The 23,618-nt window shown below is 36.6% G+C and overlaps 4 protein-coding genes across 6 annotated transcripts; 2 read left to right on the top strand and 2 right to left on the bottom strand.

Annotated features, from left to right (window-relative positions):
* LOC6560600 (ribonuclease P protein subunit p25-like protein) lies at positions 1-22,786 on the top strand. Of its 2 annotated transcripts, none has more exons than XM_001987091.3 (5): positions 1-183; positions 21,942-22,058; positions 22,125-22,306; positions 22,370-22,486; positions 22,551-22,786. In XM_001987091.3, the coding sequence occupies exons 2-5, from the start codon at positions 21,951-21,953 to the stop codon at positions 22,744-22,746; spliced, it is 603 nt and encodes a 200-aa protein (XP_001987127.1). In that variant the 5' UTR covers positions 1-183; positions 21,942-21,950; the 3' UTR covers positions 22,747-22,786. The 2 variants fall into 2 exon arrangements, with proteins under 2 accessions (XP_001987127.1, XP_032591382.1); XM_032735491.2 differs by lacking the exon at positions 1-183 and adding an exon at positions 5,461-5,778.
* On the bottom strand, positions 485-5,100 carry LOC6559626 (aromatic-L-amino-acid decarboxylase). The gene is made up of 3 exons (XM_001987088.2): positions 4,761-5,100; positions 2,185-3,289; positions 485-1,359 (listed from the first exon to the last, which is right to left on the bottom strand). Exons 1-3 carry the CDS (start codon positions 4,888-4,890, stop codon positions 828-830), a joined length of 1,767 nt encoding a protein of 588 aa, XP_001987124.1. The 5' UTR covers positions 4,891-5,100; the 3' UTR covers positions 485-827.
* LOC6559627 lies at positions 8,800-10,286 on the top strand. Of its 2 annotated transcripts, none has more exons than XM_001987089.2 (2): positions 8,800-9,514; positions 9,573-10,286. In XM_001987089.2, exons 1-2 carry the CDS (start codon positions 8,838-8,840, stop codon positions 9,775-9,777), a joined length of 882 nt encoding a protein of 293 aa, XP_001987125.1. In that variant the 5' UTR covers positions 8,800-8,837; the 3' UTR covers positions 9,778-10,286. The 2 variants fall into 2 exon arrangements, with proteins under 2 accessions (XP_001987125.1, XP_032591381.1); XM_032735490.2 differs by having other exon boundaries at positions 8,800-9,510; positions 9,573-9,699.
* Positions 10,822-17,967, bottom strand: LOC6560599 (tyrosine decarboxylase). Its single transcript, XM_001987090.2, has 7 exons — positions 17,756-17,967; positions 16,726-17,033; positions 16,229-16,663; positions 14,824-15,038; positions 13,633-13,759; positions 12,142-12,647; positions 10,822-11,345 (listed from the first exon to the last, which is right to left on the bottom strand). Exons 1-7 carry the CDS (start codon positions 17,883-17,885, stop codon positions 11,150-11,152), a joined length of 1,917 nt encoding a protein of 638 aa, XP_001987126.1. The 5' UTR covers positions 17,886-17,967; the 3' UTR covers positions 10,822-11,149.
* Positions 22,787-23,618: the final 832 nt, after the last annotated feature.

Below are 23,618 nucleotides of genomic sequence, written 5' to 3' on the forward strand. Positions count from 1 at the left end.
ATAATGCAAAGGCCGGCAATCGTTTTCAACATGTGGCTAATGTTTACCTTATTGAAATTGTGTTGATATTCCTCAAAGTGCTCAATTTACATTTAATTGTGTAATTGTGTATTTTGCAAACTGTAAAATATTCGCAGACCTATATAATAAGTGGAACTGGTATTTGCGTATGCAAAATAGAAGGTAAGTCCATAACTGTAGTTATTATTATTATAGTTCCATTGCAGAGGATATTAGGAAAGAGAAGTATTCGATCTCATAGGGTATATAATAAGTCGTCACGATCTATCTTTATGAAACTTGGATGATATCCGTCTTTGCTTGCTGAATTCAGCAGACTTCAAGTGCACTTTAAACTGTTTAATTTGAGTTGTTATTGTTTGTTATTTAAATGTCATCACATCTCAAGCATCTTATTGCTGTCTCTGTTACTCTTAAGTATTTAAGAGAAATATTAAAGTAAAACCAAAAAATACAAAAAAATACTTTCAGGTAGATATGTATTTTTAAAAAATGCGCATATCAAATGCTAAGTAAATGTTTATGTTTATAAATAAGTGGGGTTTTTGTGGTACATGAGAGATTTTAACTTAACTTTAAACTGGTTGCAATAGGAACCCAGCAATAAATGATATGAAATTCAGCAGTGCAACTTACAAACTATATAAATATGTACTTAAATTCAATTGAGCAATTTCAAATCGAGTGATTTTGTGGATACACAGGCCTCATTTCAGCTCGTTTGTAATACCAAGCAATACAAAACGAAATATAAACACAGCTAATACTATCTACAGATTTGCATTATTCCCTTATGCACGATCTGATCAGTTGCTCGCCTCATCCGTGTCCACATCGGAAATATCCTTCAGTTTTGTTGTATTACTATTATTGTGGTTGTTATTGTTGCTTTGATTGCTTTCTGTTGCCTGCTGAAAATTCAGCTGTATTGTTTTGGGATCCACAACCAAAATGGGCGTACAGCCATCCATAAGATGCTCGCTCTGACTCTGGAACTGTTCCCGTGAAATGCTGCGGGTGAAGGAGAAACGCAACGATTTGGTTCGCGTCAGCTTCTTCTTGATCGGTGGCTTGCCGGAAACGACAGGCTCGGAGCTGGTGCGTTCCGTTTCCGGTGTCGTCGGTGCCGAGCTGATTTCCAATTGTGCATCCCTTAAGATTTCCTCGGCGAATCCCTTGATCTGACTCCACGCATCCAAAATATCCTTCTCCGTGGCATGCTCATACGTCACACAGAAACGTATCACATAGCGACCATTGAACTTGGCCGGCGTCATGTGCATTTTGCCCGAGTGATTGATTTGTGCCAACAACAGATGATTCGGTTCATCGCCCGTTCTAAAAAGTAAAGCAAACAAAACAAACAAAAATTATTTTTCTGCGTGCGCCAAATGTTAACTTACATTAGAAGAATACATAGAAGCGAGCAATGGACTAAAAACTGAACTGAGAGCTGAGGTGAAATTGTCTCTTTCAGCCGCTGCGCTTCGTGTGCTGAGAGCGAGAACCCGATCGCAAGCAGCCGAACATTTTTCAGGATTAGTAGTGAGTCGCGCAGCGAATGTTCTCTGTTAGAAAGTGAACCCGTTACTTTTATGTGTATGCTCATGTGTGCGAGCACCAATACGTACATACATGTATTGTCTGCGTAGTGGTGCGAGTGAGCAGCAACACTTTTTTATTAGGGGCTAAAGGCTTACATAAATGTGTGCGAAAATAGTAGCAATATTTCTAGCAGATCTAACAGAGCTAATAGTGTGTGTGCCGCAAGACTTTCTATACGTGTGCTACCAATTAGTTTTCAAATATGGAGAGTAGGGTAGCTTGACTGCTCATTAGCTTTGTGACTTGTTACTTTTAATTTAACACATTTTCTAAGAAGGCAAAACAAGGAATCCAATTTTGAAGTTCTTAATTAATTTTAAATATTTGATTGAATTAGTTAAGACTATTTTTAACGGCAAATCTAAAAAAGGGTATCTGTGCAAAATTCTTCGTTCGAATAGAAGTACTCCTGCCTGCTTCTTTGATATTTTTAAATAAATAAAATCTTTTTTCCAAACGCTCAAGTATCAGATAATTGTCTTTTCGACGTAACTTTAGATTCTTATTTAAAAAAATTAAATTTAGTATTGATCTAGTGAAGCTAGTGGTTGAACTTACCGCATGCGGAAGCAGACGAGGCCCAAGTGGACGTCGTTGCGGACCTCGAAGCGTTCGTCCTTGCGCACAAGCATCTCAAATTTCTTGGCCAAGACCATGTGATTGCGTATGTACTCCTGCAGTCCCTTCACGCCGTATGTGCGAAAGACAAACCACAATTTCAGAGCACGAAAGCGACGACTCAGCGGAATGCCATAGTGTCTGTAGTCGACGCCATTCATGTGCTCGTGCCTCAGATACAAAGGATTCACATTGAGCGCACTCTTCAGGGTCATCACGTCGCGCACCCACAGAGCCGAGGCATCAAAGTTCGTCAGCAGCAGTTTGTTGGGATTTGTATTGAAGGAGTCGGCGTACTCCAGGCCCGCGGAGAACACCCGCATCTCGGGCAGAATGAATGAGTTGCCGGCGTAGGCGCCATCCACGTGCAGCCATATGCTGGACACCTGGCGACACACTTTGCCAATCTCGGATATATCATCGAAGGCACAGCCACCGGTGGTGCCCACCGTGGCCACCACAAAGAATGGTGTCAGTCCCGCATTCGTATCGTTTTGTATGGCCTGCTCCAGCAGATCCACACGCATCCGACCACGTTCATCGGCATCGATGATGCGCAGCTTCACCAGCGCCATTTTGGTTGCCTTCTCCACGCTGGAGTGCGCCTCGCGACTCGCATACGCAATCAGATTGGGCAGAAAGACGCTGTCGTGGACAGTGGTCTGACCCTTCAGCTCGCTGATGGCACGGGCACGGGCCGTTATCAGGGAGACCAGGACACACTCGGAGGCGGAGCCCTGCAGGGCACCGCCGCCAGTGCTGCCGGGTGCATCGGATACGAACGCCTTGGGCAGACCCAGTGCCTTTGCATACCAGTTCATCACAATCGTCTCGAGCTCGGCGGCAGCCGGGCAACTGGCCCAGCTGAAGCCAATGGAGCCAATGGCACTGCTCAGCATATCGCCCAGGACGGATGGAAATGAGTTGCCCGATGGAAAGTACGCAAAGAATTTCGGATGATTCCAGTGCACAACGCCCGGCATAATCTTTTGCTCAAAATCCTCGAGCACATCTTTAAACGATTCCGGCGATTGGGGCGCGTCAGCTGTAAAATAAATATAGAAATATTTAATTGAGATCCGTGTGCCTTACATCGTGTACACAATACAGTGAAGTACAGTAATCCCCCCATTATGTGATTCTTATTTGCTTATAATAATAATAAATGCTGCTAAACATTGGTATTTATTGGTATTATTTAAGTTCAAGCAAATGTTAATTCAAATAATTATATTATTTCGATAATCATTTTTTTTCATGTTTATGATTCTTAATTGCTATTAAAAATATATGTTATTTATATTTTGTAAAATGAATCCTGTTTTTTTTTATAGATTTGTTTATATTTAATTTATTTTTTGTATTTTTATGATAATTAATAATTTTCATTTGCGTACAAAATATTTGCTGTTTTGGTTGTTAAATATTGATTGTGAATACTAACGAAACTATAATATATATTTTTTAAAGCAATCCAAAAATAAATCATTTAAAGTTTAACGATTTTTTGGTATACAATTCTGAAGGACTTTGAAGATTCAAATAATGTTCTTGGGAATAAATATTTATAATTGTCATTTTGAAAAGTGCAGAAACTTGAGAGATGTCTGTACAGTGTACACATTGAATGTCTATGTATTTTAGCACCTATAAAATAGATGCTAAATCAGCACACATCAATATTTATATACTATTTGTTATTTTTGGCTGTATGCGGAGAAGATCAGCGCACACAATCCATACTTTGTGTACTTCTAGCTGAGGTGTGCGTGTGTGTTTAGTGTGTGTGTGTGTGTTTGTTCGCATAATTAATTGATTTGTTTAGTTGAACTATAGAGATTGTGGTGTTCATCAATCGTAAATATTTAACTTAACAAACTGCGTACAATTCGCTTGAAAACCAAAAATCTTTTAGCTCAAAAACTTGATGCCCCAAATTGTGCCCACGCCAAAGAAATAAAAAAAAAAAAATACGAATACACTACACTTTTTATTTATTTAGTTTTTTTTTTCGAATTCACGGTTACTATGTGGGCTTATGGAGAGGTACAAGTCAATTCGCATTGTTTGCATACAATTAGTCAACACGAATCCACAAGTTTCTGAAGAGCCTGTTGAGTTGAGTTTTTTGTTATTTGCTGTTCAAATTTTGTACGGATTTTCAATTTTATTTTCTGCCTGAATATTTAGTGTGCGAAGTGAAATATTTGTTGTTCTATTTCGATTTGCTAAATTGTTTAGAAGAATTTAACTAATTGGTGTTTACAATACATCACTTGCGCTAATTTCAAGTAATATCTCAAGAGTGCTGCCAGTCAGACTGGCCAAAAATATTTGTATATACAAAATATGCATGTACGCAAAATGGGTTGCCAAAATATTTAAAATATTTTTTGAATGAATTTTTCAGTGGCATTTTTAGATTTCATTGAGTAAAATATTTTACAGTTACATTGTAAAATGTATAAGCAACACTTATTGTTTATAAAGAAATTTGTGTCTGATTGATGGATTACCTGGTAATAGTTTTTTCAAATATCCGGGATCTAATGTTGGCGCCACATCGCGTTCCTCAATATTGGTGCTATAATTGCACATATAATCGATCACTTCTTTACCGTATTTGCGAAACTCTTCCACATTCATTGTGCTTTCTTATTTTGTGGTGCTTATTTATGTGTAGAATTCAATATAACACTTTGTTGGTAATTGGCAACACCTCGTTTAATACTTTGACACTTAATAACGTAATAAAATGCCCAATGCGCTAGGCAACACTGTTCTTCTCTTCTTCTCTTTCTATCACCTTTATCCGTCTTATCACGTTGTGCTCGTTGCAGCTTCTTTTGCGCGAATGTCTCGAACTTTGTTACTGCATTCGTTTTTATACCGAAACACTCCATTCGCCAACGATTGCTCTCCTGACCGATCTTTGCCCTCTCTCTATCTCTCTCTCTCTCTCTGTCTCTCTCTCTTGCGGCTGGTAAAAGCACCTGTGCGTATTGCTGTTGTTGTTGTTGCTGTTACTGTTGTTTTGTATTGACGTTAGTAGTGTCTCATGATTGTTGTCTTATTTCCTTTGTCGGAGCTCAAGTTACTTGCATTGTAGTTTGCCGCCTTCGGCGTGTCGGCTTCTGTCTCTGTCATTGGGGGATCGCTGGGAAACCCGCTCCGCTCGCTGTAAAATTTTTGTTGAGTCGCACAAGCCCTCAGTTCTCTTCGTGCTTTTTGTGTGGGCTGTTTGGGTTAGTGTAGCAAAAACAAAACAAAAAAAATATTACCTGCCGGGAAACGTTTTTTGTATTGTGTGCTTGCCATAATTATCGGGTTCAAATGCTACAATTTTGAAACTGATTTATGTCGTTATTAATAGCACATGACAGTTATGATGAATTAATTAATTCATGTGTTTAAATTGCTTTCAATTTGGGTAAATTGAAATTGTTTAGAAAGGTAGTTGGGGAAATCACTTTTTGGATATTTCGATTTGATTACAAAAATTGTTTTGGGAAACCCGAGAAAGAAAAAAACCAGGTAAGGAAAATTGTTTTTGAGTAATCCAGGCCGAATTTATACAAATTATAAATCATAATTAGCATTATATACAAATGAATTAAAGTACTAAAATACAAAAAAAAAATATTAAAATATATATAAATTAAAAAAAAAAAACAATAAAACTCGTCACATGCTAAAATAATAATTTAAGTGTAAACGATGAATGTGAAGAAATAAATAATAGTTTGTTTTCCTTCGTATATTTTAATACTTATTCGTTAACAAACGATTTTCAAATCGCAATCAATTATTAATTCGCCATCGGTTTATTATTATGATTGCTTGATACGCGTAATATTGAAATTAACATCATTATACATGCTAGTTATTGTTATTGTTGCTTATAATTGATTCAACACGATAGTTGGCACACCCCTCAGCTCCATCTCCTCCACTTTTACCTCTTTTAATTACTTGGAGTGGAATCTTTAATACCTTGCAGCGCAATCGTTACCTCTTTTTTCGCCCGTCGCCCTTTTTTTTTTGGTCGCTTTGGGGGAACTTTTATAAATGGCGCAAATTTCCAACTTACTTAGGGAACGAGTCTTCAATAGGCATTATACAACATGCAGAAATTGTCTAACCAATTCTCACTAATCTCTTCTGATGCGTATTTAATATTATTTATTCAGTGATTTTTTTTTTGGCAACGGGGAATAACTCGTAGCACATGGGACAAATGTGTCAAATAGTTGTGCAAATACGTATATTGGCTCAAACTGTTTGCAGTTAACAAGTCAGCTGTTTTACATAGTTGACTGTTGCCACGGAATCGACAAGTGGCAGCTGCCGCAACCAGCAGTGACGTAGTTGCCACACCGTCGAACTCAGCGGAAAAAGACCAAATGAAATCTATATTAACTATGGCAAAATGGAATTTAGTCTGGCTTGTACATATATTAGTTAATGAATGCTTATGAATAAATGATGAATGCGAGATCTTTGTGCCCGAATGTGTTAATTTGCTAATCTATACAAGCTACTCTAACCAAGTTTGACTCCACAGTTCTCCTCCCGCCTCCAAATCCCAACGAACATTTGCTGCGTGCGTGCGGCGCGCTGATTCATTCGCGCACGCGTCGTGGTCTACTGCGGGCAAAGTGCGGTCTCTGCGAGGCATTGATAGAGCATGACTTTGCAAAAATTGTTCGGCCTGGCCCGGCCCGGCCTGGCCTAGACTGACAATGTGATCTTTGTCGGCTCGCACAGCGCAAAACTTTCATTCACAAGCGCAAAAGGCGGGCGAGCGTTTGGATGACGTCGTTTGTCTAAATATAAATCGAGTATTCAGTTTACGCGGTCACACTTCAAATTGCCCGAGGCCCGACCAAATCACCCATCCGCCTTCCACACACACACACATACGTGAGCTGGGGCAGCAGTTTTAGCAAGTTTCGCCGCGTCTTGGTCATTAATAATAAGGTATTATGTAGTTGGCACGGACAAACACCGAAACATTTCCAAAACGTGGGTCATCTTTTCAAAATTGTATTTTTTTTGTTTTGGTTTTTTGCCTTCTTCTATGCATTTTGTTTCGCTATTGTCAAATCGTCTGACATCAAATTACTACTTCTTATTCTTCCACTTAAGTTTTTGATTTGAATTTGCCAAATCATAAGTTTGGCATTTCATTATTTCATCGACATGACAACTCACCTCAAATTCCACAAAGTGTGACGGCTTTTATAGTCTCAACTTGAATTCTTGTTCAGTAGCTATCCGTGTGTCTGTCTCCATGAGCACATCGACCTCAGAGACTATAAGGGCCTGGAGAACATCATGTAAGATATTGTGTATTTCATAATAATGAAAACAAAATTATAAGTCTGTCTTCATAAGAGGAATTAGCACAGATTCTGAATATATTCTTATCAATGGTTAAGACACTGTTTTAGCCTTTGCCAGCAACAATATCTGCATATCCTACATCAAATATTGTTTTGAGATTATATCCTTTTTTTTATTTACTTATTTTTTATTTTATTTAAAATTAATAATTTAATTTCTTCATTTGAAGTTTATTGCATTCTACATTAAAACCTTTTTACAAAACTAAACTGTTTTCAGTTAAATAAATAAATAAATAAACGTCAACCCAAAATTTCTTAATTTGGTTAAGTTCTATGAAATTATGGAATGGTCCTCTCCTGTTGGAAGATCCATAATATTTTCGAATATTTCACTATAATCACTTTACCATAATATATTATTCTTTAACATCCTCTGCTCAAACTTTTTTAAAGTCATTTATGGACACAAAACTAAAACAGAAGTTACTGTTATAGCTCTTTCTAAATATTGATTAACTGTACAAAATATCATCAAGTTGGGTTAAAAAACTCGGAAGAATAATATATATTTATACTTAGGCATTTCTTGCCATGTTGGTTTGAATATTTAAGTGTATTTCCTAGTCGGGATTTCTTTACTAGAGCATTCTGATTTGGTCTTTTTACCGTCTGTCCGCATTGTGATTAATGCAAATTTCGATCGGCACCAGTAGCTTTTAAATTAATTTGCTTGTTAATTGAAATCTTTGGGCCAGCTTTGAAGTTGATTTCGTTAAAGTATTTCGTGAATTTTGGAAAATCGTGAGTGAATTTATTAACTAAAGAGTTCCAGGGAATCGCTTAAGTTAAGTGAGGCTAGCGATTTATTGTTAAGATTAGAATTTATTGGGCTATTCTTTGCTCTTTTGACTTTCTTGTGTTGTTGTTGAATTTATTTTGAGCAAAGCAAATATTTCACTATCAAGTTCAATAATAGTACTGACTTGGTATGTATAAGAAAAGACAATTATCGATAGCCAATTATCGATAATCCAAAAATCCACAATTGAATAGTAATCAATAAATACTTTTATAGAGAGCTACGTAATCGATAGCTGAACTTTGGATTAGCTTTGTATTATATTGGAACAAGTCTCTTTGTAGCCTTGACCCAAAACTCAGCATTAGCTCTGCAAATATTTGAACACACTTATTAACATATGTAAATATCCTGACTGATTTATGCATAAATTCTACTAAATCACAATGAGTCCACACTTTTGGTGTCTCTTGCTGTGGACATTGCTGAAACCGTATGTTGAGGCTAGTGTAAATAAAAGTTCGATGGATAAACTTGGCTTACACAATTACAATGATATTGTGCGTGATTTGATCAAGAATTGGGAGTCACCAATTGTGTATCTGCGCCAGCTGGGCTATTTGCCCAGCGACTATGTGGATACATCGAAAATCAAACCCAATCTGGATGCACTGATGGATCGCATAGATCGATACGATCAGCTGGAAGCATTAAGCCCCAACTCAGCTGACCAGGTCGACAAATCCAAAGAGCACATCTGGGGAACAGTAGACACAAAAAACCAGAAGATGGTAAAGAAACGAGAGATGAAAAGCGTAGACTATCCCACTGTGGATCAGCTGATGGAGATGACACAGCACTTCAAGCCAGATCAGAGCGCCTTGAAGCAGGCTGAAAATGCTCAATTGCTGCAGCGTCTGGTGGAGAAAACGAGTCCGGCTGGGCAGCAGGCGCAGGATAATGTTGCCACCGCCGGGCCAGTTGCAACGGCAGCAGCGAGTGCTCAATTTACTCTCATGCCAAAGTTGGCAATGCTGAAACTCTTGAGTGGCAACATCGATAAAGAACCAACACAGATCCTGAGTGGAATATCGGAAAGTGGGGCAAACAGCGCGATGAGTATGTATGGCAAATTACTTAAATCCAATGTTAAATTCGATATTCATACGCCTCGCATGTAGTGGCCAGGATCAAGCGCAGCCCAAAATCAACGTGCTGCCGGATATTGAAGCACCACAATATCTAAATTGGGACGTTGCCAACAAAAAACTCAAAGAAGCGTCGCCCTTTGCCAAAGATGCCTATGTGGATAAGCTGGTGGATATATTTGTCAAGAGGCAGAAAGCACTGAATATATTACAAAACAAACAGAGCGACAACACTTAAAGATCTCAATCTGTGCATGTTTGTTAATTGCTATATGCCCATTTATTATGCAAATTCCATAATTGGTATACAGTAAATTGTGTTGAGCTGCCAATTACAAATCCCTGACTCATCAGGGCAGAAGGGGATGTTTTACGATTCATTTTCTGCTAATTCCGACGTCATATCCATGGCATCATCAGAATTACGTATACGCTCCGTAGTCATAATAATTATGTTGTGTTTATGGCACGAGGTGCCAAGCAACACAGAAGTAAATCAGTGCAGGGATTATGAGGGTGTGTGAGCAGCTGCTGGTGTCCAAAATACGGCGATGCCTCAGCGAAAGTACAGGAAAATCTAAATATCGCATTAGATTAGTAAAGTGTATATTTTACTGGGTATTTGACATCTGTTCTATAATTATCAAACTGCTCATTGTTCGCGCTAAAAACTAAAATTGTAATTTGCTGATTTATAAATATCTTGTGAATATTTTTGTGTTGCACAAAGTAGTAGTAGTCGTAGATCTACAAAGTTCACCAACTTAAATTATCCTTTTATTACCCATTAACATAAGTCAATCGAATAAATTTAGTGCTGCTTATAAATTCATTCAATTGATTTGGGTTCATTCTAATGGAATTTGTTCTAAAAGCGAAGCTTAAACTATTTAAGCGTCCTACGATCTGACTTTATTTCTGCTTATATCTTATAGAAAAGTTGAGCAGCATGTATAGAAAACAATTGAAGTAGATCAATTTAAATAAACAACTTTAAACGGTGAATAATAAGCTATTTATTATATATATAATTCATAAATAGATCTGTTGAGTAGCAACAAAACTTTTAGATTGACTGGGATATATATACTAAATAGTTACAAATTACTACACTGTCCAAAAATTGCCCAAAAATAAAAAGTTGTTCTTATTTTGAAATATAATTTCAAAATATAGAAAAACAAAGTCTTAAAATTAAAGTTTTGAGTTTGAATCGAAGTAAAATTTTAAGTTTTTTTTTTAAATTAAATTATAGAAGCTTATAGGCTATCCAAAATATAAAATAAAAAAATAAAGCTGGAAATTATACATATATCTCCCTTATTATAGGGAATTTAAACAGGATTAGCCTGGTTTTTACACAAATAATTTCTGAATAATAAGGTGAGCTGCCCTTGGCGCCGAAAGTGTGACGATTTTGTAAATTTCAGGTCGATTTTTGTATCTGAATGTAAATTTTTTTATTTATGTATTTATTTAAGTATTTGTTTAGGAGAGATCGCTATTGATAAATTTGTCTAGAAGTCAACTATGCGCCACAGTTACATGTGCAGCGCGCATTAAATAGTTTTGCATAGTATTATTTGTTTTGCCATTAAGCTGTAAGACGTTCAATCGCGATTATCCCGAGAGGAAGATGCCTTTCGAAGAACCATGGGCGATTTACGTGGCGATTGTTGCTGCTGTTGTTGTTGTTGTTGTTGCACATTCATTTGGCCCGTCTCGCTGTCTGGCGATGGGGAGGAACCAGTGCCGGAATTGCGACGCGAAGACGATGACCGCACATGGGTGTCCAGATGTCGGAAACTGTTGCGAAAAATCATTAAAAAATAACAAGTTAGAATGCTGTAGTCGAGTGAGTTTGACTCTGATATACCCTGCATCCAACTGTTAAATATATTTCTTAGTTTTATTACTGTTTCCATTTTTAAAAAATTTTATATTGTCGGCAAAGGCACTGAATAGTTAGCCCTGTTTTTACATTTTAGAAAATATATTTAAATTCTGGAACCTAAAAACAATAAGGTCTACTGAGAGCAAAAAAAAAAAAATTAATTAAATCCGCGATTTTACGTTTTTTTTTCTTGATTAAAATAATTGAATATTTTTTCCCTTTCACAAATTACTGTATGCATTTAGATTTGGAATAGAAGAGGAGTATTGCCGATAACCACCGTAATAGTGAGTTAAAAGTATTGAATTTAGTTTTGCCATCTCAAAACCATAACAAAAATTATTGTTTTCATTATCGATAACTTTTTTCGATTTGAAAACACGGCTTGGATGTTCCTTAATCGATCTTGATAAAATTGTGCATTTAGTCAATAATATAGCAATAAATATTATACATCAATTGGAAGGGCCTTTAAAATTGTCGCTTCTATTGCTATCGGAAAACGATATATATCGATATTTGCGATCGGGTGCAGTTATCAATAAAATAAAATAAACTTGATCTGCGTGTATTCCAAATTCCGCAAACGTGTAATACGTTTTGAGATCGGAGATGCTTCCTTCTACATTTAACATAAGCTTGCACAAAACCAATATACCCCTTTTACCTATTAAAAAAAAACATTGAGAAATTGAACTCAGAATTTACCGCAGCGAGCAATTGTTGCCTTTGTCGTCGTTGTTTGTGAAGAGAAAAGCCAAGGGCCACGATATCCACGAGTTGTGATCCACAGAGCTTTGTGTGCGTATTATGGGTGCACTGCCGCGGCTCACCACCGGCGAGGGCAGCTCCATGGATAGCTTCGGTGTGCCGGCCTTGTTGATAGCCGGATTATAGATCTTTGGATCACTGACCATGCGCACGAAGAACGAACGCTTCTGCGCCAACGTGTCCTGTTTCTTGCGATTTATGATCTCGGTGATCTCGTCGTGCTGCTCCTTCTCCAGCAGCTCGTTGGCAAAGTCCACAATAATGTCCCAGGCATAGTCAATATCCTCGGCAGTGGCATTCTGCGCCACGGCACAGAACCGGATGATGTAGCGCTCATTGACGCTGGCCGGGACCATGTGCAGCTTTCCGGACTCATTGATGGTGCTCAGCAGTTTCTCGTTGAGCTTGTCGCTGCCCTTGAGGCGAAAGCAAACCAGTCCCAGCTGCAGATAGACAACAATATATGCCACATCCAACAAATATGTATAATCGCAATTGTTAAATGCCAAACAAAGCAAAAACAGTTCAGTTTCAGGCATTGCGTATACGTAATTTGGACGGTTTATTACGTGATGTGGAGACTTTTTTATTTATTTTTTGGTTTTTGAAGAAAAAGGCCAATTGAACTTAGTGGCTAAGAAACTGGCCCAAAGCAGCTGTCAGCTGACACGTCATGTATAAATCTAAAATACCCTGTACTCTTAATAAAGCTGAGAAAAACGTACAGACGGACAGAGTATAAAAAAGTGGGAAGAATGTTTAAAATTGATAACATTTAAATTTATATTTTAACATTGGAAGAATCGCAATCGAATGTATTTAACATATTTCAAATTTTGAAATCATTTTACAGGATATTTTCTAGTCAAATACTGTCAAAGAGATTAAACTGATTTCTTGTTACTTTTTTTCTTTCCGTATTTGAACAAATTTGTATGCCAATTATGCCAAATTAGTTCAATTACCAGATTTTTGCAGCAGTTTCTCTCTCGGAATTTGGCATTTAACGTGCGATTCCGCACGTTTGCCTCTGGTTTACGTGAAATAGTAATATTGGGAAATAGTTTATTAGCTCTGGCAAAAACAGCCAAGACATATTTCATAATTTGATTTCAGTTAAGTCAAAGTCAATGTTATTTGCGTCAGTCGCAACCAAAACAATTTCCCAAAAAAAAAAAGAGAGAAAAAATAAAAATCGCCGATGAATGTTTAACATGCACAACAATAGACCACACACACACACGCACACATACACACACACACACACATAGGTACACCCACACATTTGGATTGTAAAAATCACCGCAGAGCAACAATGGACATAAAAAGTTGTTGTGTATACAAACCAAAAAAGTGCTTTGAACCCGTCACATGATTAATAGTGGCTGTAATGGGCGCAGTTCGAAATTGAAATTAAATGTAACTCACCTTGACTTGATTACAGATCTCGAAACGTTTATCTTTGAGCACCAGCTCCTCGAAGCGTTTGGCCAATTTGATATGGTGTCGTATATAATGCTGTAGTCCAGATATGCCATAAGAGCGTAGAACAAACCTGCCAATATAAAACATTAACCAAAGAACTTCTACAAAATATAACTTTGAATTTTTGTATATACCCTTATAGAGGGTATTGTAGTTTTGCCATAAAGGGTATATGTATATATATCATAACCGAGTCAATATAGCCGTGTCTGTTCATCTGTCTGTTTATGTGCAAACTAGTTCCTCAACTAGTTGAAACTGTCAGTTAAAAATTGGCATATTTTCGTATTTTGTGTTGCAGACAGACATATCAGGTTACTATGTCATTTCAGTTAGCCTAAAAAATACTCATCAATTATTCGCATTTTTATGCTATTATTATTTGCACAAAAATTCATCGAGGCCCGACTATATATCATAAAGATGAGATTTGTATAACAAAAGTGATCAAATAAAAATTAAGGTGAGCAGAAAAATTTGAAGAAACCCGGATTCGTGTTTATTAAACTGGTTACTTGGTAGACTCTTTTTTAATAATTTATCTAAGAACTCCATAAATGGTTTAACACATTTGTTGCAAAAAAGAGAAGCACTAATTAAAATTTTGATAAATATTATGGTATATAGATTTCTTCATTAGATCAGATCAGAAATTAAAATTACCCATTAAAACAGATTTGTTGAATAAGTTTGGTCTTCATTTTGCGATTCATATAAAATATTTAGAAGTGCAAGACTCTCAATATTGCCGGAAATATACATATAAATATATACTCGTATATAAAAAACTGTTTTGTGTATAATATATATTATATGTGCTATGCTATGTTGAGGTGTGCCTTTGTCAAGCATATTTAACATGAGTTTATTTCATTTATTTGATGTTTTTACAACTAAGTCGCATGTAAATAATAAAGGCACATGCTTCATGACAAGCGCACTCAAAGCTAAGCAACAAGTTTGGCACACTCGAAAAGCCAAAAAAGAAAAGAGGAAAAAAAAATAATAATAATTATTTGGCAATAGTCAACAAAGTCATTCACGCCTGAGAAGACTCAAGAGTCCGTTTTTATAGATGGGTTCGATATATATTTTGTGTGTTTGTTTTTTGTTTTTTTTTTGGGCGCTACATACCACAGTTTCAGTGATCGAAAGCGACGGCTGAGTGGAACTCCCCAATGACGATAGTCGATGGCCGCATCCGAGTAGCCGTGCTTGAGATACAGCGGATCCACGACCAGCGCTGATGTCAGACGGATGCGATCGCGCACCCACAGCGTCGAGCAGTCAAAGTTGGTCAGTAGCCATTTGTTGGGATTGGTGTTGAATGAGTCAGCATATTCGATGCCCTGTTTGTGCCGAACATTAGAGTTTATTAGCATACTGAACTGCCAGATGGATGGGTGTACATTGTGCATGCTATACATATGTGGATGTATTTGTGTGTGTTGCCTGATTACAGTGCTTGCTTGAAACTGAGAACGCTTCGGTTGCCAATGCGAAAATTTCAATTAAATTCAATTATGAAAATCCTTAAAAAATTATCAATCATTTATTGTTTGTTGTTTAGTGACCCCCTTTTTTTTATGTATTCCAATCCCGTCAGGATTTGTCTTCATATTTAATCTTCTATATATTGAATTATGATTAAAATGCTTTGATATTTGTAAAAAGAATTTGGAATCTTAGGCAGAACATCGTTCTGAAATTTAGAATGTCTTCCCAAAATGAAAATAAATTAGTATAAAAATTAGAAAGGCAAAATCCGTATATTTTTCTAAAACTTTCTTTCTAAAGTGCAGAAATAAGTAATGAAATTTTGCAAGAGCAGCCGATAGTAAATTGCTTGATTTTTTGTAAAGTTTTAATTTTTTTAAAATTAAATTAAATGAAATTATAAACTATTTAAAGTGTATGTCTATGTGAAATCTTAAAGTAACAAAAATGCGGTTGTATAAATTCTGTTTACACTTTCACAAACACGCTGGAAATTAGACATATTAATCCTAAATTTTGGAAATATTGAACATCGGCTTGGGAAGACAAAACCCTAATTCTTGGAAACAAACGACATTTTTTGGCATTTTAGAAATACACTTTCTGACCAATAAGGTAAACTAACCGTGCCTCCAAAATTATGACGATATACAAACCATTTATTGCGTATTTTTTCTGAGTGTAAAAGAACAAAAATGGTTTTTCGGACATTTTTCAAAACAATATTGTGCTGCTAAGATTGTACATTTTTCTTTAAATATAAATTGGAAGCCATGCGATTTTATGTCGACAACGAACATAAAAAATTATAACAATAAATGAAATTTCTTGTGAACTTTTAATAGTAAAACAGCACATAAAATTCTGCGATAAAAATGATAGATCTTTTTTCCAGCAGTTTTTTTTTCAAATATTTTGCTTTCTCAGTTTCATTTTCGAGAAATCTATTTTAAAACATCATTTAATAAGTAATAATGTTCAAAACGATTTCAATTACTGAAATTTCTCATTTGTGAGCGGTGGCAAATATTTGTCCATTTACCTTGAGCAGTGGCTTCAATTCGGGACAGATGAAACTGTTGCCGGCATAGGCCGCATCCACGTGCAGCCAGACGCAGGGAAACTTTTTCAGTTGGCTACCGATTTCGGGTAAATTATCGAAGGAACAGGAGCCAGTGGTGCCCAGCGTGGTGGACACAAAGAACGGCACCAGACCCTGCAACTCATCCTCCTCCATGGCCTCGCCAATGGTCTGTCCGCGCAGGCTCGCGTTCTCGTCCGGCTCGAGAATGCGCAGCTTCACAAAACATATCATCGCCGCCTTCTCCACACAGCTGTGCGCCTCCTTGGAGCAATAGGCCATCAGCTTGGACAGCAGATGGCCCTCCTCCACGAACGGATGCTGCGCCTTGAGACGCTTCAGCGCCTGTGCACGCGCCGCCAGCATCGTGACGAGCACACACTCCGAGGCCGATGTCTGTGCCATCAATTTTCATCTATCAATTTCTACACATATACAATGAGATCGAAAGTGTTTACCTGAATAACGCCGCCGCCAGTGCTGCCCTCTCTGAGCGCCAGAAAGTGTTCCGGCAGCCCAATGGCCTTGCCCAGCCAGTCGAGCACAATGGTCTCCAGTTCGGTGCAGGCGGGACTGGCCGCCCACGAGAAGCCAATGCATCCGATGCCGTCGCCCAGCATATCGCCCAGTATCGAGGGAAACGAGTTTCCCGCCGGGAAATATGCATGGAATCTCGGATGCTGCCAGTGCGTCACTCCTGGCATGATTTTATCCTCGACATCGTTCATAATTTGATCCCAATCCTCTGGCTCATGTGGTGCCTCAGCTATCGAAAGATAATGAAAGATAATTAGTCAAATAAAACTAAAAATATTTCAACTTTATAAATATGCGAAAGTTAAAAGAGTTTTCCATTTCTCATTTTCAAAGCATTGGGTTAAGTTATGATTTTTTGTTTAATCTAATCGTGTTTTACATAGCAGAAACTTATAATATTATTATTAATAATTTTTTAACTAAAAAATCATGGAGTTTGTCTCAGAATAAGAAACAACAATACGAAGAAAAGAACAAAAAGAAAATTGCATACCTTTTTTAGTAATTGTCAACGACCAACAACTTTTTAAATTATTAATCTTCACAATTTAAAAGATTGCATTTTTTTAGTATACAAATCAAGGGATCTGATTTATTTTGATTTGTCCTGCTAAAACTACGAAAAATGTGCAGAGCAGAACTAAAAACAATTCAACATTTTGAATACCGTAATTCGTTATCTCAAATTTCTCCATCTGGGTATATTAGCCACATTGTGCTTGATGAAACTGCACAAAAGAATTGGGAAAATGTTGTGTTTGCTTGGAAATACAACTATTTTAATATAGTCAAATTTTTGTACCCCAGCAGGTGTTCAGTGGTCACAACTGGGTTAAGGGTCAATAATAGCAAATGGATTGCCCTTAAATTGTTTCCGATTAACAAATTGTTTTTATTTATAAATACATTTTGCTAGGATTTATATTAAAAAAAAAAATCGTGGCTACTTACTGGGTAACAGATGCCTCAGATATCCGGGCTCCACGCTGGGCGTAACGCGCCGTTCGCCCAAAGTTTCCAAATAATTGCAAATGTATTCGACCATTTCCATGCCACGTTTTCGAAATTCAGAACTATCCATTTTTGTATTGTTTGCTTCTTCTTAATTGTCGTATAACTATTTTCGTAGTTTTTCTATTAGTCGTTTGGTAAATGCTCTTAATTTCCGACTATACGAATTAAACAAAAAAAATGCATATTAGCAAATTATTTTTTATTTTATTTCGGAGCGGTTTCTAAAATTTACAAGCTTGAAATTAAAGTTGCAAATGAAATAAAATAAATTAAAAGTGAGTGACTAAATTAAAAAGACAAATAAAAAAATATATTAAAGGATATAATGAAAATGAGAATATATAAAAATCAATGGGCAACTAATATATTATATATATATTATTATAAAATTGTGGTTTTGATGGATTGTCACTTCTTATATATGTTTTTTTGTTTGTTTTACAAATATTGGTTTATTATAGATTTTTGTTCTTTTAATTTTTTCCTTAACTGTTTGTCTTTGTCAATAATTGTAGAGTTTCGGAGAAGTTTTGTATCTGTCTCCAATAATATTAAATTATTAGATAAGCATATTTGACAAGCTATTTGACAAGAATTGAATTTAAATTTTTTAAGAACCGTATACATCCGGTACATAATTTGTTCAGTTTTGCACTTTCGACATTTTTGTGTAATTATTTCATAATATATTTTGAACACACATTTAATTTTGTATTTAGTTTATTTAGTAGATTTATTTATAGTTTGTTTAGACTGCTCAAATACCTGCAACCTGAACAGCCGCCAAGTTCATTAACTTTATTGTTGTTTATTTTTATTTACAACGTAGCCTGTGTAAATTGCGGCATAAATAAATAGCAGAGCCTTGAATTGTATTTTTGTTTATTATGATAATAAATGGGCTTTTAAACCACTCCGGGTTGCAACGTAATTAACGGTAATTCAAAATGCTTTGCACCATTTCACCAAATGTCGTTTGCAGCCACTTTGTTGCTTTATGATGAACACTAAAAATGGCCTGTTGCCACTGCCACTGCTGCTGCCACTGCCACTTACTGCTAGCCAAGTCGTTATGGCCGCGACTGTGAACCGTTGGCCACGGCTTGCAAACCTCAAATGATCCTGGCTCCGCGGTTTGGCCAAGAACTAAGCTCGGTTGCTCGCAGCTGCCTGTTGGCATGTCTAATGAATGCATACTTTCGCAGTCACAGAGAAAGATGGCCGGGGCAAGTGAGAGTCGACTCAGCTAGAGTGCGGAATGGGGTTTGCATCCATTGAGGGTGGGGTTTGGAAATAAATGAAATATTTGCGGTGCACAGTGGAAACGATGTGAAAAAACCAAATAAAAATAGTCAACAACTGAAGCGAAGACAACTCTTAAAAATAATGAAATTAATTTTATTATTTGTTTTAATAAATTGCAGATAAATTAAGTTTGGAGAAGGACAATTTTTACAACTATCTTTTTTTTTTCAAAGTTGATCCCAGAAATCTTATAATTTCTTTAGCATTATTTTTTGAAATGACCCCAATAGCACAACACTTATGGTGAACCCCCTCTAATATATTTATATATGTGTGTGTGTTGGTGTGTGGAGAAGTATGCGAGTGTGCGTGAAAATATGCAGCACTGCTGCGAATCATTTAAAAGACATATATATATATATATATCTATATAGAGAGAGTCGCCAGTTTCAATTTAGAGAAATGTTAAATGCTCTGCACATCTTGAATCTAATTTAAAGTGTTGTTCGCATCCAACTGCTGAAATTGATGTAATGTATTTAACCAAATGTATGTAATGTTAATTCAAAGTACGTGGATTCATTGTCAACAGACAAGACCAACAAGTCGCACTCCCCCACAAGGACTCAACACCCACATCCATACAATACATTTTGCTGGTAAATAAGAAGAACACACTTGGCTGGCATCATGTCCTTTTGCTTTTGTGCCACACTCGTTTTATTAATAACTTCCGCACCAAATAGAATCACACATTACAACAAAATCATGCTGCTCTACAATGCAATTTTCTAGTCTTTCTTGGAAATAAAATAATATATAAAATATGGTACACACTCCTCGAGATGTAAACCATTCCTCTTCTACTTATATCAAATATGCATACAAAGGTGAACTAATCGAGTGAACGCAGGCTTTGTTTTAAAATATATTTAAGAATTTTAATTACTTGATTACACAAACGCAACAATTTTAATTATTTGATTAACTATATACAATTGGAGTAAGAACTGCTTAAGTAACTGAAATCTGCATAAAAAATGAAACTCAGACTTATTTTTCTTACAACTATTTAAGTTACTTCAATATGCTTACAATGTTTAATGAATTGAGTAAGCGCAGATATAATTTGTTGTTAGAAATTATGTTTTAAATTGTGTAATTCGTTTATTAATCAAACGACTAATTTATGCACAATTCATTTTTGTTGTTGTATGAATTGCATTTGAGAGATAACCATTTATATAAGTGTAGAGGTTTAAAAATAAATGGATTGCCTGTTGCGCTGTGTTTTGTAGTACGTAACGTACTTGAAAAGAATGGCGACGATGCCATGCCACAGATGATAATGATGTTCCTTTAACGCTGATGATAACGATGACGTTCTCAATGAGACAGTCCGGAGCAGTGCCTGTCATTTGGTATTTCGAAGGCATTCCTCGTAACATTCCAAAAACGACCACCCAAGTTCTCTCACATTTTTTTGCTTCTCTATTTCCGCTGCACTGAATTGTGGAATTGTCTGCGTTTCCATCGTTCAATAGGACATGCGATAATTGTCTGTATGTGTGTGGTTGTGTGGTTGTGCGGGTGAGTGGATGAGTGGGCGTGTGTGGGTGAGTGGGTGTGTTTGTGGGTCATGAGGAGCCACCCACAACCGCTGTTTTGTGAAAAGTTCATTAATAAACTTTCGTTGCTGCTGTCGAATTCAGAGCTCTTTGCCCCTGCCCCCTGCTGCTCAACCAAATGTTGTTTAGCTTCAACAAGTGGCATGCTACGATGTTTCGCGCTGAAGACGGAAGGGGAATGTGTATTCTATCAGTGCGTGTATATCTTGGTTGCTCCCGTTGTCTTCCTGCCGGTTGTCATCCTTGTTGTCTAGAGCCCGACACCAGCAGAATTTTATTTAATGGGAAATTTGTGCTGCAGCCGTGCGCATTTAATTGCTGTAGAAATGCTTTTTTATTGACATTTACTTGGAGTCCTCTTCATGCGCAATTCCTGATGGCTGCACGGGAAAAGTTGATACGCTTTCACTTCGCGAATGGAATATACATTTTTTTTTTAATCAACGAACTTTCAAAATAGAAAAAACGTAGTTTGTCTCCTCATAAAATGTAAAGCTTTCATTTGCTATTTTGTTGTATTTTGGAATCTAAATTCTATATACAACATTTTTTAATGTACCAATTTTGCTATTAAACACAACCAGAAATTTTATACATTTTGTTGTATTTTTTTTTTAAATTTATATTCGAATTAAATTTTTAATATTGTTGGAAAAAAATGTATTTATATTTTGTGTATTTTTCTGTGTTGACTGATATTAGTCGACGTTAATAAATAAAGTAGTTAATTACATTTTCTTAATTTAAATATAAAAAGCATAAGTTTTTTATAAAATTCTTTCTTTTTTTTTGGTTGATTGATTTCTTTTACTTATAGTAAAACTTTGGGTATTTAAAATTTGAAATTAAATCCGAAGATTGGTTTATTTTCTCTGTCTGGGTGTTGCCCATGTATATTTGATGTTATCGGAAGCAGGGCCTTTTATTTCTCACCATAGCCGGATGAAATTTTTTGTTAAGAAGTTGAATGGTTTGCGTGGGGTTTTTCAGTGCTTTTCCTTTTGGCCTGTGGGCGAAGGGGTCGCTCTCGTCTCATAATGCGGCAATTATTCAATTTGCACAGACTGTCATGGCAATAACTGTGCAAGACAGTTTATGAGTGGATGGATGGGCCCTTATAAGGCATGCTTCTAGTACATCCAGCATAGAACTACTACAAATTCTGGTTCAAGGTTATCGCTGCGAGGCAGCCACAAATTCATACACTAATCAAGTTGCATAAAGTTAATGGTTTCATCAAATGCCTATAGGTTCGCAAAATGATGCACTATCGCAAGGCGGAGAATGTGGAGCAGGAGCTAAGCAAAACGGATTTACCCTTTGAGAATTGCATGCCGAAGACGCACAAGGATTTTCTATGGATGCATGTAAGTAGCAAATGAGTTTGACTCTGGCCCCGATCGACTTTTGTATTTACATTCCAATCCATCTAGGTCAAGGGCGGCACTAAGGTCAGCAATGTTATAGAATTTGCTCAGGCGGCGCTGGACAAAGGCGAATATCGCAGTCTGGTGTGGAGCGGTTCCGGCGGTGGTGTGGTCAAGACCATATCCTGTGCCGAGGTGCTCAAGCGCAGTCATCCGCTGTATCAAGTCACACGCATGGGCTACACCAGGTGAGTTTTTGTCCCAATTAAATTGCTTAAGCGTCACCATAATAAGAGTGTATTCCTGTGCAGCGTCGAGGAGCACTGGAAGCCACAAATGGACGGGCTGGAAGAAATCATTGTCACCCGCCAAATACCCACCCTGCACATACTCATGAGCCTGGATGAGCTGTCCGATAGCATCGAGGGGTTCGTCACAACTAAAAACAATATCTGCTCTCATCTTGTCATATGACTTTTATTTCATTTTCAGACTGCAAAAACCGAATACGAACAGCGATTTCTGGCAGTACGATGAAGCATCGCCTGCATCCGCATCCAGTGCCAAACGCACAAATAAACGTCCAAGATTTGCTCGCAATAAACAACAACAACAACAACAACAGCAGCAGCAGCAGACAACACAAGGCAAACCTGTCGGAGACAACGCTATTAGCGGTCAGGGATAATTACCCACTTGATCCAATCAATAAAACAAACTACATTTTATACTTTTTTTTTGTCATGACTTATGATAAGATTGGACGTAGACACTGCATCTACTTGACTATGTTCGACTTTGATATACGCTATTTAAAGAGAGAGTTTTAGAAAATGCTAAAATGATGAGTCAATGCTAAAAAGTATCCATTGACAAGTTAGTGTAAATTCAATTTCGTTCAAAAATAGAGTTTTTAAACAATGCTAAAATAAGTTTTTAGAGCGAATTTATTGTCAAATTAGTGCAAAATCAATTTCACAACTTTAGCAGACTTTTGTGCTCTGTTTGGCTTCAGTTATTGCTGTAATTAAAATTATTGTGCAGCAACTTGGAACGGATCACTTAACCAGAGAGAAAGAGATAGATAATTTTTAAAAAATGCTAAAATGATGAGTAAGGAATTGCTAATTAGTTCGAAAAAAAACAAAAAGAGATTAAAATTGATAGGAACTCAATTTCGCAACAAAAACAATATATATATATATATATATATATATATATGAATATTGCAATTTTAATAAACTGTTTTCGCAGCAACTAGGAACAGATTCCTAAGCTTTTTGCGGTTTGAGTATATCACTTATACAGAGAGAGATAGTTTTGAAAAAAGGCAAGAAAATATTGCGAATTCAAGTTTGCAAAAAAGAAATTTGCTGAATTTGTTTAAAATCCCCTTGGACTCTATTTTGCATCAGTTAATGCTGTAATAAAAATGTATTCGTAGCAACTTGGAACAGATCTCCGAGCTTATCACAGCTATATTAGAGTAGAGGGTATTCCAAAATGAACACTTGACTGTCGCTCATTACTGGATTGATAAGCGAGCTGTAGATAGACTAA

This window comes from Drosophila grimshawi, unplaced genomic scaffold (assembly GCF_018153295.1).
Source record: "Drosophila grimshawi isolate 15287-2541.00 unplaced genomic scaffold, ASM1815329v1 contig_1369, whole genome shotgun sequence".
Taxonomy (NCBI): Eukaryota; Metazoa; Arthropoda; class Insecta; order Diptera; family Drosophilidae; genus Drosophila; species Drosophila grimshawi.

Excerpts from the sequence above, each read along its gene's own strand:
- LOC6559626 (XM_001987088.2), bottom strand. The coding sequence starts at position 4,890 with ATGAATGTGGAAGAGTTTCGCAAATACGGTAAAGAAGTGATCGATTAT. Across the intron at positions 3,290-4,760 it reads TTTGAAAAAACTATTACCAG|CTGACGCGCCCCAATCGCCG; the intron begins GTAATCCATCAA and ends TTTATTTTACAG. Across the intron at positions 1,360-2,184 it reads CTCGTCTGCTTCCGCATGCG|AACGGGCGATGAACCGAATC; the intron begins GTAAGTTCAACC and ends TTTACTTTTTAG.
- LOC6559627 (XM_001987089.2), top strand. The coding sequence starts at position 8,838 with ATGAGTCCACACTTTTGGTGTCTCTTGCTGTGGACATTGCTGAAACCG. Across the intron at positions 9,515-9,572 it reads GCAAACAGCGCGATGAGTAT|TGGCCAGGATCAAGCGCAGC; the intron begins GTATGGCAAATT and ends CCTCGCATGTAG.
- LOC6560599 (XM_001987090.2), bottom strand. The coding sequence starts at position 17,885 with ATGGATAGTTCTGAATTTCGAAAACGTGGCATGGAAATGGTCGAATAC. Across the intron at positions 16,664-16,725 it reads CTGGCGGCGGCGTTATTCAG|ACATCGGCCTCGGAGTGTGT; the intron begins GTAAACACTTTC and ends TTGATGGCACAG. Across the intron at positions 15,039-16,228 it reads AATTGAAGCCACTGCTCAAG|GGCATCGAATATGCTGACTC; the intron begins GTAAATGGACAA and ends CGGCACAAACAG.
- LOC6560600 (XM_001987091.3), top strand. The coding sequence starts at position 21,951 with ATGATGCACTATCGCAAGGCGGAGAATGTGGAGCAGGAGCTAAGCAAA. Across the intron at positions 22,059-22,124 it reads AGGATTTTCTATGGATGCAT|GTCAAGGGCGGCACTAAGGT; the intron begins GTAAGTAGCAAA and ends CAATCCATCTAG. Across the intron at positions 22,307-22,369 it reads ACACGCATGGGCTACACCAG|CGTCGAGGAGCACTGGAAGC; the intron begins GTGAGTTTTTGT and ends ATTCCTGTGCAG.